The sequence below is a fragment of the Chinchilla lanigera genome, unplaced genomic scaffold (assembly GCF_000276665.1).
Source record: "Chinchilla lanigera isolate Chin_1 unplaced genomic scaffold, ChiLan1.0 scaffold00028, whole genome shotgun sequence".
NCBI lineage: Eukaryota > Metazoa > Chordata > Mammalia > Rodentia > Chinchillidae > Chinchilla > Chinchilla lanigera.
The window spans coordinates 661,240-672,459 of record NW_004955429.1 but is presented as its reverse complement, the minus strand read 5'-3'; the positions used below and the strand labels follow the sequence as shown (position 1 = coordinate 672,459).

The 11,220-nt window shown below is 41.9% G+C and overlaps 2 protein-coding genes across 6 annotated transcripts in view; one reads left to right on the top strand and one right to left on the bottom strand.

Moving 5' to 3' along the window:
• Positions 1-8,421, bottom strand: part of LOC102025031 (prostaglandin F synthase 1-like) — a 35,131-nt gene extending 26,710 nt beyond the window's left edge. For 2 of the 3 annotated variants that reach the window (XM_005386862.2, XM_005386864.2), the window contains exon 1: positions 8,390-8,421. In XM_005386862.2, the coding sequence (XP_005386919.1) occupies positions 8,390-8,406 (17 nt within the window). In that variant the 5' untranslated portion in view covers positions 8,407-8,421. Of the gene's footprint in view, positions 1-2,071; positions 2,155-8,389 lie in introns of those variants that run through there. The other variant, XM_005386863.1, reaches the window with a different exon arrangement.
• Positions 8,422-9,655: 1,234 nt separating this feature from the next.
• Spag6 (sperm associated antigen 6) overlaps positions 9,656-11,220 on the top strand; it is a 37,204-nt gene continuing 35,639 nt past the window's right edge. Inside the window, exons 1-2 of one of the 3 annotated variants that reach the window (XM_005386859.2) lie at positions 9,657-9,831; positions 9,911-10,006. In XM_005386859.2, coding sequence (XP_005386916.1) covers positions 9,807-9,831; positions 9,911-10,006 — 121 coding nt within the window. In that variant the 5' untranslated portion in view covers positions 9,657-9,806. Of the gene's footprint in view, positions 9,832-9,910; positions 10,007-10,356; positions 10,439-11,220 lie in introns of those variants that run through there. The other 2 variants (XM_005386860.2, XM_013515392.1) reach the window with 2 other exon arrangements.

Here is an 11,220-nt window from a genome sequence, read left to right as displayed (position 1 = left end):
GAGAATTAAAAAATAACAAAATAAGAATAACATAGACAACAAAACAAAGCAAAAACAATAAAAATGATACAGGGTTTCAAAATAGAATGATAAAAATTAACAGTGGTTATTATTTTCAGTGAAGTTGCTCAATTACCAAATGTAAGAATGCAAGATTGATCAAACCATTAATGAGAATAAAAAAGAATTTAAAAAAAAAACATTAGAAACGATACAGAGCTTCGCTAGATAAGATGGTAGGAATTCACCAATGGTTGTTATATTGCATATTGTTGTCTTTAAATTAGTTCTTCAGATTACCAGATATAAGCATGTAAAACTAGTGGAAAAAAATTAAGCATTAATTGTTCCTTTCAATAAACCATTAGACACCAGCAATACAATTAACCCAGCTATCCTTCTATATACATACATACTTTTCCTTTGCTTCTTTCTTTCTTTTTCTTGTTTCCCTCATTGCAATTGTTCCTTCCTTTGAGCAATTTCTTTCCTTTCATAATATCTATTGTACATTTTGGGTTTTTATTTACTCTTTCAGATTCTTACAATAGGGAGACAATATGATGTTTACACATGTGGGTCCAATTTATTTCACTTATGAGTATGGTCACTAGTTGCATCCATTTACGTGCTTCGAGTTTATCTTTTTTATAGTTGAGTAATACTTCATTTTATAAAAATACCACATCTTTTTATCCATTCCTCAGTTGAAGTGCATTTGAGTTGTTTCCAAAGTTTAGCTATGACAAGTTTTGCTGCTATAAACATGGGTGCACATATATCACTGTAGACCTCCCCAATTTATAAACCCAATCAAAAACTGGGCATCTGAAATGAACAGACAGTCCTCAGAAGAAGTAGAAACGGCAAATAAATATATGAAACAAGGTTCAACATTACTGGTCATTTAAGAGATGCAAATTAAAACAGTGCTGAGATTCTATCTCACTCCAGAAAGATGGCTATTATCAAGAAATCAACCAGTAACAAATGCCAAAAAGGAGTATAGCTGGGTCAATTGGATAATCTAGTTTTAGTTTTTTGAGGAACCTCCACACTGATTTCCACAGTGGTTGTGCCAGTCTACACTCCCACCGATGGTGTGCACTCCCAGCAGGATAAACCTGAGATACTTCTAGGTAAATGGATGCACCTTGAAGGCATTTCCTTCAGTGAACACAATGGACACATGTTTAAATGTGACTTTGTTTCTGTGGTGTGAAAGATCAAAATGGTAATTAAGGTCCATAATGTATAATAATCATTGGGAAATATGAAGACAATATTCAAATAGGAAGGGGAACAAGGGACGGGGAGGGGAAAGGCAAGAAGAAAGAGTAAAGAAAAAAGAGAATAGAAGGAAAAAATGGAAGCAAAACTTTGTAAATAAGGAGGGGAAGAGGGGTTGCAGGGAAGGAGTTGGGGGAAAAAAGAAAAATCAAGTTATATTATATACAGTTACAGATACCCTATGACAAATGTGATCCTTATGTATAACTAAAATGTACCCATGAAATCAATTTCTAAAAATAAATTTGCATGTTCTATTTGTAACATTTTACATCAGCTACATTATATTTGTAACTTCAGTACAAAATGTAAGATAATTTGAGTTTTCAAAATTTTAATCTAAAAAAATAAAAAAATAATAATCAATATGTAGTAGCAGGGGAAAATGATTTCTGCATTTTAATTAGCAGATTAAGCTTGGTGCAACTTAGCGCAAAATCCTGAATAAATATTGTAGATACTGCTTCCTCTTTGGGTATTAAAAAAAGTATCTTGGATATACTCTAACCAATATACTCTAACTCAAGGCTTTCCTAAATGACTTTCTGACAAGGTGAGATTGAATACTTATTCTTTTTTATTTTTTTTTCTTTTAATGCAGGGTCTGGCTATGTAGTTCAGCCTGGCCTTGAACTTACTTTGTAGCCCAGGTTGTTCTCGAAATCATGGCAATCCTCCTACCTCTGCCTCCCGAGTGCTGGGATTACAAGTGTGCACCACCAAGCCTGGCTGAATGCTTGCTTTTGAGGTTTTCCAAAATAACCTTGAATATCAACCTTACCTTGGCTTACAGCTTTCTGTTTTCCTGTCTTTCAGCCAATTCTTTTAGTTTTCTTACAGTAAGAAAATGTGTTCAGAAAGTAATGAAACCTAGTGAAAGGAGGCTGATATTTATAAGCCAAGATAGCTCTTAAAAATTGACTACATAAAGGTAAATTTGTTAAAAGTTGACTAAGGTCATACAGAGTTGTCTCACAGAGGAATTGACCCAAATGGTCATAACTAAAGTAAATGATTGCTAGGTTAACAGTAGTTAAGGAAAGCAAATTAAGGTAACAAAGAGATTTCACTTTAGAGCTACAACTGGCAAAAATTTCAGGGACACATATGATCTATTGTGAGCTGGAGTGTAAGAAATTACTCTCTTATGTTGCTGATGGAACCATAAAATGTAGCTTTAAAAGTACTATGGCAGTTCAATTCCCTGTACCAAATAAAATAAAATAAAATAAAATAAAAGTACTGTGGTAACAAGTACTGAAACTTAAATTTCATATGTGCTTTAAGCCATAAACTCCAATCTCATAGAAATGAAATTTTCTTTATAATGGCCAATATATAAGGATACTTTACCCAGGCATCTTTAATGCCTGCACTTGAATCAGATGAACACTCACTTGGAGGCAAGTGAGTGAATACTTACAGGGTATTGACCCATGAAGTATTTGCTACCTGAGACATTTGAAATATGTTTTCATTTGGTAGACAAGAGACAGTGTGTTTTAAAATCCAATTTTGTTAAAACCATGACAAAGTACTTTCCATATGTTGTGTTTAAACACATGAAGATATATTTAATTATATGGTATATAATTGTGGAGAAGGTGTGAAGTAAATATTACCTATTAAGTAATCAAGTACATATTAATGTTAACATGAATAATTGTGAAGGGTAGCTGAAGAGAGTGGAGAAGAGAGGACATGGGCATGCAGGCAAAAAAGAAAGATATCAAACAGAAAGTGTGTGTGATTGAATTTTGCAATTATTAAAAACAATACAGTTTTTTAGTTTATTTCTTGTTAGTATGTCTATGTGATGCATAATTACATTCATCTTGGGAAACTGGTAATGAACCCACTGCATCTTAATCTTTTTTACTTCCCTTTCACTTTCATACCATCCCATCTATCCCCAGTCACATCCCCATATAACTAATTTTCTTCATATAAAAGGAAATTAAATAAATTTAATAAAACATATTAAATTACACAGACAGCAAACAACAGACCACACAAAATAATCACTTAAAATGCCAACGAGAACACATTACAATTTCTAACTGAATAATTAGTGATGGTTCCATATAGGAGAGGAAGAATAACTAACATCAAAGTATTGGTTTCTACATGTAAAAAATTCAGTGCTTCCCCATAAGTGGATAGTTATGACATATCCAACCACTGGATAGGAAAATGCTGAACTTTACAGCAGCAGTAAAAGTGGACATATGCCCAATGGACATTGGAAATTTTTGTAACTTGTTACCTGCTTTTTGACCTTTCATTGCAAATCTTGCAGGAGTTAGTAGTGATTGTCTAATGTTGGGAGCAGATGAAGCTGAAAACACTTCAGTCCTGAGGAAAACATCTTGCCTGAGACAATTCCTTCCAGTAGTCACTAGGCAACCCTGTGTCTCATGTTATCAACTTTGAAAACATATAAATAAATGCCCCTACGATGATTGTGCAGTCGTTTCCCATCCAGAAAAGAGGATACTTCACCTTACCTCAGCTTTCACCTCATCTATATTTTCTAAATCTCCATGCCATTTTTCCCTGGGATTATTGAGAGCTGCGCCAGTTCATGGTAGACTAATATAGTTTGCTTTTCACACCTTTCTTCTATGCTACAGTTAAAATCACAAACAAAATTATGTAGCCTAATAATGTTTTAATTTAAAGTCTTGATGGCTAGGGATATAGCTCAGGGACATAAGCGCCTACCTTGGCAAATGGGAGGTCCTGAGTTCCATTCCCGATACCCCTCAAAAGTGTTTATAATGGAAAGCACATTCTTAAAAGAGATACATGATGCGAAGAAAAATTTTATTACTGATAGATCTTGGAGAGCACCCTGCATACCAGGAGACCATTCCTGGAGGCCTCTCAATAGTCAGAGACAATGAGAGCAAAAGGGAGCGTGGGAGGGAGACAGAGGGTAGAAAGGAGGGAGAGAGAGACAGAGGAGAGACAGAAAGAGACAAAGAGAGACAGAGAGACTCTTTTTGTGGTCCAGATGTTAGTGAAAAAGATATTTCCAGGAGAAGTATAATTGGTGGTTTTAAAGCAAGAAGACACAAGTTGCAGACACTGTGCCTGAGAAGTGATTACTGTGACATACGCCAGTCCACTGCAGAGAGAGGGTCAGTATCTCGCTGCACCATAGGGAAGTGGCCACTAGGGAAGCAGTTGCCCAAGGCAGACACTTTTTGGATTAGCCCTATCAAGTTGCTGGGCAGAGGTGCCAAACTGGACTTGTGTCAAAGGTAACGCAGCATGGCTTCCGAGATGGAAAAGCTGAACTTGTATTTAAAATGGATGTCAAGGAAACATCAACAGAGTGTAAAAATCCACTATACACAAACAAACCAAAATCAAGTTAAACCCAGTCTTAAATGTTAGAAAAAAAATGACAATATTATATTGCTTATAATTGCCTCAAATGTGAAAATCTGGCCATCTACATATCTTTCAGGAAAAATGGGTCTGATATAGAAATTCAGAATTTATCCAGACAATATACTTGATAGTTGGAGAACATAGACTATCCTGATATTTATATAATAAGGTTATCATTTCTGGAATTAAAAATTAGGATTTTGTTTTGTTTGAGACAGGGTTTTTCTATGTAGTACAGGCTGGCATGAACTCACTTATGCAGCCCAGGCTGGCCTCAAACTGTTGATCCTCCTTCCTCAGCCTCCCAAATTCTGGGATTACAGGCATGCACCACCATGCCCAGCATACAGTTAGGATATCTTGATAAAAGAACACACATAATATTCTATATGCTAATTTCTCATCCCTAATCCTTAAAGAAAGCAAGTTTTCTGAGAAGTTTCCATACATTCTTTCTTTCTCTCCTTCCCTGTATGAATATAGCAATGGGTTATAGTGCAGATGAAGTGTTGCTAGGTTCCCAAGACTTGTATGACTGGGAAAATAGTACAAAAACCAGCACTACATTTGGCATTTATATACAATGAAGTACCACTCTGCCATAAAGAAGGATACATTTGAGTCACTGGTAGGAAAATAGCTGCACCTGAGACCATAATGTTAAGTGAAATAAATCGATATTGACATTTTTTAGCAATGCAGACATTACACAGTCTGGGCAAGGCTCCCATCTTACCTCTCCAGCTGTGTAACCCTAGGCCTCAGAAATAAGCAATATGGTTTCATTACCTGACTGATTGCCCTCAAGGGGAATGTTATTTTGAAGGATGCACCAACCTCCATAAGGAATTACTAAATAAATTACAATCAAGCACGTTTGCCTAAATGGTTTAATTTTCTCTTTTAACTCGGGCCTTGGTCTTATTAAGTTCTAGAATGCTGGGTCTAAAAAGAACATTTACCTACTTTTGAAGCCACCATGTTTCCCCTTATCAATTTTTAAATTTTAAGTAATACTTAAAAGGATTAAATATTCACCCAGACATTATTTCTATATTTAACCCTCATCCACTTCTTCCTTCTACTCTAAAGTTTTTATCATTTCATCTTCTCTCAAGGACAGGTGACATGTGACAACCTATGTGCCAATGATGATACGATGCTCCGAGGCACTCCCACTGAACCTAATATGGGCCCCTCTGGAAGACCATACTTTGCATTTTCTGGCATCAAATTTTTTCCAGTATTCACAGTACATAAAAGCTGATAAAACCAAATACCCATTCTATGTGCTCTCTTGCAGCACATAGGAATAATAAATAATAAAGCCTAAATATTACATAGGTTCTCTTACATGAGAAAACCAAAGCATAGACAACATAAAGAACCCAATAAAAAACTATAGATAATAGGAAACAGGGAGACAGAACTTTTGCAAAAGGGAAGGGGACTAAGAGAAGATGGGAGGGGGAGAGGGAAGGGAAGAAGTACAAAGAATTGAGATGTGTTAAGTATATGAATCAACTCCCCATGAGGAATGTAGTCATTGTGTGTTGCAAGTATGTACTGAAAAAAAAATTTTAAGTAATTAAATCACTGGGCATCATTAAGGTACTAAGTTGCCAATGCAGTATAAAGAATCTTTTTGGTCCCATGGGACAGAATATGGGTTGCTGGTATCTTGCCCCAGAGCAGCTAAGGGCAGTATGAGTGGCTTTAGCTGTAGGGAGACCAAAAACCCTATGGAATTGATATACGGGAAAGAAATTCCCAACCTACTAGATATTTGGTAAGAGTTCATGTTCTCTAAAATCGAAGAATGAATTTTAGGAATAACGGATGTTAAAAGCAGAATATATCTATTGGAGGAAAGAAAGCTTCTGTCTGAGAGAGAAACAGAAAGGGCCCCAAGTGGGTGGATAAGGACCTTGCCTTTTCCAGGGATTTTTATAGAGCGAATCAAGGACATGAGGCAGATCCAAGGTGGGAAAAATGGGAACTTGTAAGGTAGACAGGAGGTGGGACAAAAGCTACGGTCAACCAATAAGATTACAAGTACAATTGCTCAGGTAAAATTGATTAAATCAGGATCAAATGGGGAAGCCAGTCATGTAGTAAGCAGGCATGAATGCAGATAAGGGCTTTTCCTGTAGGGGGATGGGTTAGTGGCTCTCTCTGGCTTTCTCAGGGTGATAGAGACCTATTTATAATATCAATCCCTGATGTTTATCCTTAGGGAAGTATGTGGGTGCATTTGTTTCATCCTTTGACTGGAGGTCTGGCCCTCAGTGGAGGTGCCTTGTCTTCCCCCACAGTTGCAAGGCATCTCTTCTGCTGCACCGGCTCCTTGAAGGGTCTAGCTCTATCTATCTATAATATTTCTATCTAATTTAGCTGCCCATAACAGAATCAATAACAAGGTTCTGCAGTATCAGTTGAGCACAAATTAGAAAGGACTTTGTCACAACCACCTAGAGTTTTCGTTCATCTTGGAATTTGGAGAGACCTCTCCTGAAGTTTTAAGGGGGATAAGGGATAAAACATTCTTTTCTCTTTATGTATCCACTTCCTGCTTTGAGCCAGTAGTCTGCATGTATGTGTGCCCTAACAGGCCTACAGACGAAGACTAACAAGGTAAGCAACCACACAGGGGCGGCTGGACCTGAAAACACAGAGAACACATAAAATTCCAGGAAGATGGAGTCCCTACTGTTAATCAGAATCTTCTGGCTTTTGATTCTCCTGGATGGCTGTGGCAAAATGTTATCAGGTGGCCTGCTTCTAAAAGTGGCTCACTAATTAAGCATTACTGGGTTCTGGGACATTGGAGTAAGAGATAAAGTAATTCAAATTAGCAGTCTTCAGGCGTCTCCTGTTGTAAGTGAAAGGATATTAAAAATACCACCTGAGGGTGAAAACTGCAGCGCAAAGGTCTCCTTAAAGAACGAGACATAGTGCTTCAGCTTCCTGCAATTTAGTGTAGCTTTAGCGGCGCCCACTGTCCACTCTGATAATCCCTGTGGGGACAGATCTGGAGTGGAAAACCAGGAGAAGCTATTTTTATTTCAAAGGTTTCAGAAACACTGCACGCCTTCTCTGTATTTTATCAGTCATTGCCAGGGGTCAGAGCATACATCTATTCTACAGAGCAATCAGTGCACACGACCTTTTGGCGTGGGTACCAAAGGTAGCGAAAATTACTTGGGTTGGGGTGAGGCTCGCACTGCTCGGTGAGGTGCAGCGCCCCCACCCTCGTTCCTGCGCCCGGGCGCTTCCTTGCGCCCCACTGCGGACGGCGGGGCCCGACGCCCCGCCCCACTTCCCCCAGCCCGGGGAAGCGGCTGTCGCGGGAGCCTGTCGGGGCGGGGCAGACCACCCGGGAGCGGGGCTGTCGGCGGCGCTCGAAGCTCTCGGGACCCATGAACCTCTGCCCCGAACCCCGCGCGGCTCCGCAGCCCCGAACCGAATCGAAGCGAAAGGACCGGGGTCTCCTGGCGCTCCAGCGCCCCGCCGCGCCACTCCTGATGCCAGACAGGCGCCCGAGCCCCGCGCCCCCTCCACGCTGGAAACCCGCCGGCACCGCCGAGCCCTCCTCCTTGGGGACCCCGGAGCCCGCGCCCTGGGCGCCTTTTCCTCCCGCCTTTGCCTCTTGTGCTGTGTATTAAAACTCTTAAAGAGGTGGGAGAGGAGAAATACCTACCTGTTCTCTAAGACCATTCCACGGCGCCGAGGCGTGCGAAGCGGGGAGGCTCGCAGGGTGCGGAGAGAGGGACAGACCCCCAGGCGGCTGTCAGGGTTTGTCCTCTGGCAGGCTGGCCCTGTTTACACTTGGAATCAATGAAACGCGTGCGAGTCTTTAAAAAGGAAGACATCCACTCGCGCGCACTAAACAGCAGCAATCTGCGGGGTTTTAGCGCGCGTCACTGCCCTGGAAAATGTGCGAAGTGACTGGCACTGCAGCAAAAGCGTGGAGTCTGGTTACCGATTCCTTTGTGCTGCTCGGTATCTGCTAGGGGGAGATCCATGACTGCGGAGCCCAAAGCTGGGAGAGGAAAAGAGGAGCTCGACCTCCGCAACCCCCGATTTACTGGGAAGGAAGCCTGCGCAGAAACAGCTGGAGGAGTCGGGGCTGCGACATCACCCTCGCCTCAGCGTGCCACGGAAAAGAAAGAAGAACTTCATGTTTAAGATGTGTAGAGTTGGCTTTAAAAAGGTGTGAAAAGAAGAGAATGAGAAATAAGATACAGTACAGTGCATGCATAGATGTGTCAATCTCCTTCCCGTCACACATTTGGTACAGTTTTCAAGGGCAAGCTAGAAACCGGTGGTAGACTAAGTACAGTACTTAAATTTTGTTACAGAAATTGGATAAAGAGAAACTGGATAAAGAGTTTAAGTGACATAAAAGTGAGATGTGCAGCTTTCTAGGTAAAGTTTCTCCTATTCGTAAGGAAATGTCACTCTGAAACAAAATGAAGCTTAAAAAGACACAATGTTTAAAAAGTAACATAAACATGAAGAAATTCTCAAATTGTTTATCATTAGGAGGAAGCCACCGGAAGAGAGGATGTTTGTCCTAGTAATTTTACTCTACTTTTCCCACTGGATCTCTAGGAATGCTTATTAAATTCTTACGGTATACCGTAGTGTACTCAAGTCTATCCGCATAGTTGTGACCCTTCTCGAATACCGAAGTCAGAAATGTCAGATATATGAATATCTGGACTGAAAACGACAACGCTTACTTTTAGGTAGCATTGACAACACCTGACAGCTCCTAGCTAGGGCTGCTCGCCGCGCCCGCGGAGTTCTCGGATTGGATGCTCTTGTCCGCCGTCCAGTGACGTCACGCGGGGAGGTAGCGTCGCCGAGAGGGGACGGGAGGAAGAAACGCAGCACCGCGCCCGCGGAGTTCTCGGATTGGACGCTCTTGCCCGCCGTCCGGTGACGTCACGCGGGGAGGTAGCGTCGCCGGGGCGGGGGAGGGAGGCCGTTGTCGGGGCGACGCGTGTACACAAAGAAGCTACGAGCTTCTGAGGCAAGTCGTTGGACCAACTGCGGGCTGGGGTCCCCGGGACCCGCGGGCTGGTGCAGGGCGGAGAGCGGCTATAGGCGCCATGAGCCAGAGGCAGGTGCTGCAAGGTAGGGCCCGCGGCAGGAGGACGGGCGGCGCCCGAGGGGCTGGCGGCGGGCGCCCTACCCAGCGAGCCTCCCTCCGCAGGGCTGGAGGAGTACCAGAAAGCCAGGCTGCAGTTCGTGCAGAAGGTGGCGGAGCAGGCGACCAGGCCCCAGAACATCGAGACGCTGCAGAACGCGGGTGAGCCTCACTGAGCGGCGCCCCCACCCGGACCTCGCCTCGGCCCCACCACCCGGCGCCGGCCGGGCCTCAGCCTCTCCTCGGCGCTGGGGGGCGGCACCCCCAGTTCCCGCAACCCACCAAAGCTTGGAGAAGCGTTCGGTTTCGGTCTGCAGGGCTGGGGCCGCGAGAGCCAAGCTTGCAGATGGACGGGAGCCCCTTGCCGTCTGCAGTGGCGTGGGGCACGTTGTCAGGTTGAGTCCAGGCCCCTGGAGTCAATTTCCTGGATGGGAATCTCCTTTGATTAGGCTGATTTTTGCGGGTGCTAAGGCTTGTCACCCTGCCTTTAATCACTTTCTGTTTCCTCACAGCAAAGAATTCCAGACTGGTTTACAGTGTTTCTTGTCTTGGATTAGTGAAAGGGACATGATATGCTTTTCCAAGAGATTCGAAGTAGGTAAAAATGAAAACGTGGCTTAGTGCAATCTTTAGAGCGCTTTCTACCCCTCAGTCCGAACTCAGTCTCCCTTCCACCCTCCTCTTCACTTTTCCTTTCCCTCTTTCTCCCTCTACAATTTCTTTTTTTTATTAAAGATTTCTTCACCACCATCTGAACTGTAAGGTAGCAAGGTAGCAGTTTATCATTGCTACGTATAAGAAAACGTCAATTGGAAGGATAGGATCTTTAGACTATTGTAAATGAACACATCATTAAAAATAGAGAACCTTTTGACAGAGGAAGAATATTTAGTCCTAACGTTTACTTTGGATTTCTTGGAGAGGAGTTGCTACTGCACCCAAGTGGTAATTTTTTGTGTGTCTGAGATCTTGGTGTTTTTTGAGGTGTTTTTTTTTTTTTTCTGGTATCGGGAATCAAACTCACGACCTCGTGCTTGCCAAGCAGGCGCTGTGCGGCTGAGCTAAATCCCCACGCCCTAGTTTTTTGAATTTTTGTTCTCTTTTGTTTTGAGGGGAGATAATATATTTAACGTGGAGAAAGTGTAATTGTTTTATTCTCTAAAAAAATTCTTTTCTGTTTGACATACTTTAGATTTACATGAAATTGTAAGAAATAATATAGAGAGATGCCTGGGACCTTTGTTTAGTTTCTCTGAATGATAACTTCTTATGAGACTGTAATATCAGAACCAGGATGATGACATTGATAAAAACTCATAGATTTTACTCAGGTTTCCCTAGTAACGTTGTGTGTGTGTGATTCTGTACAATTTTAT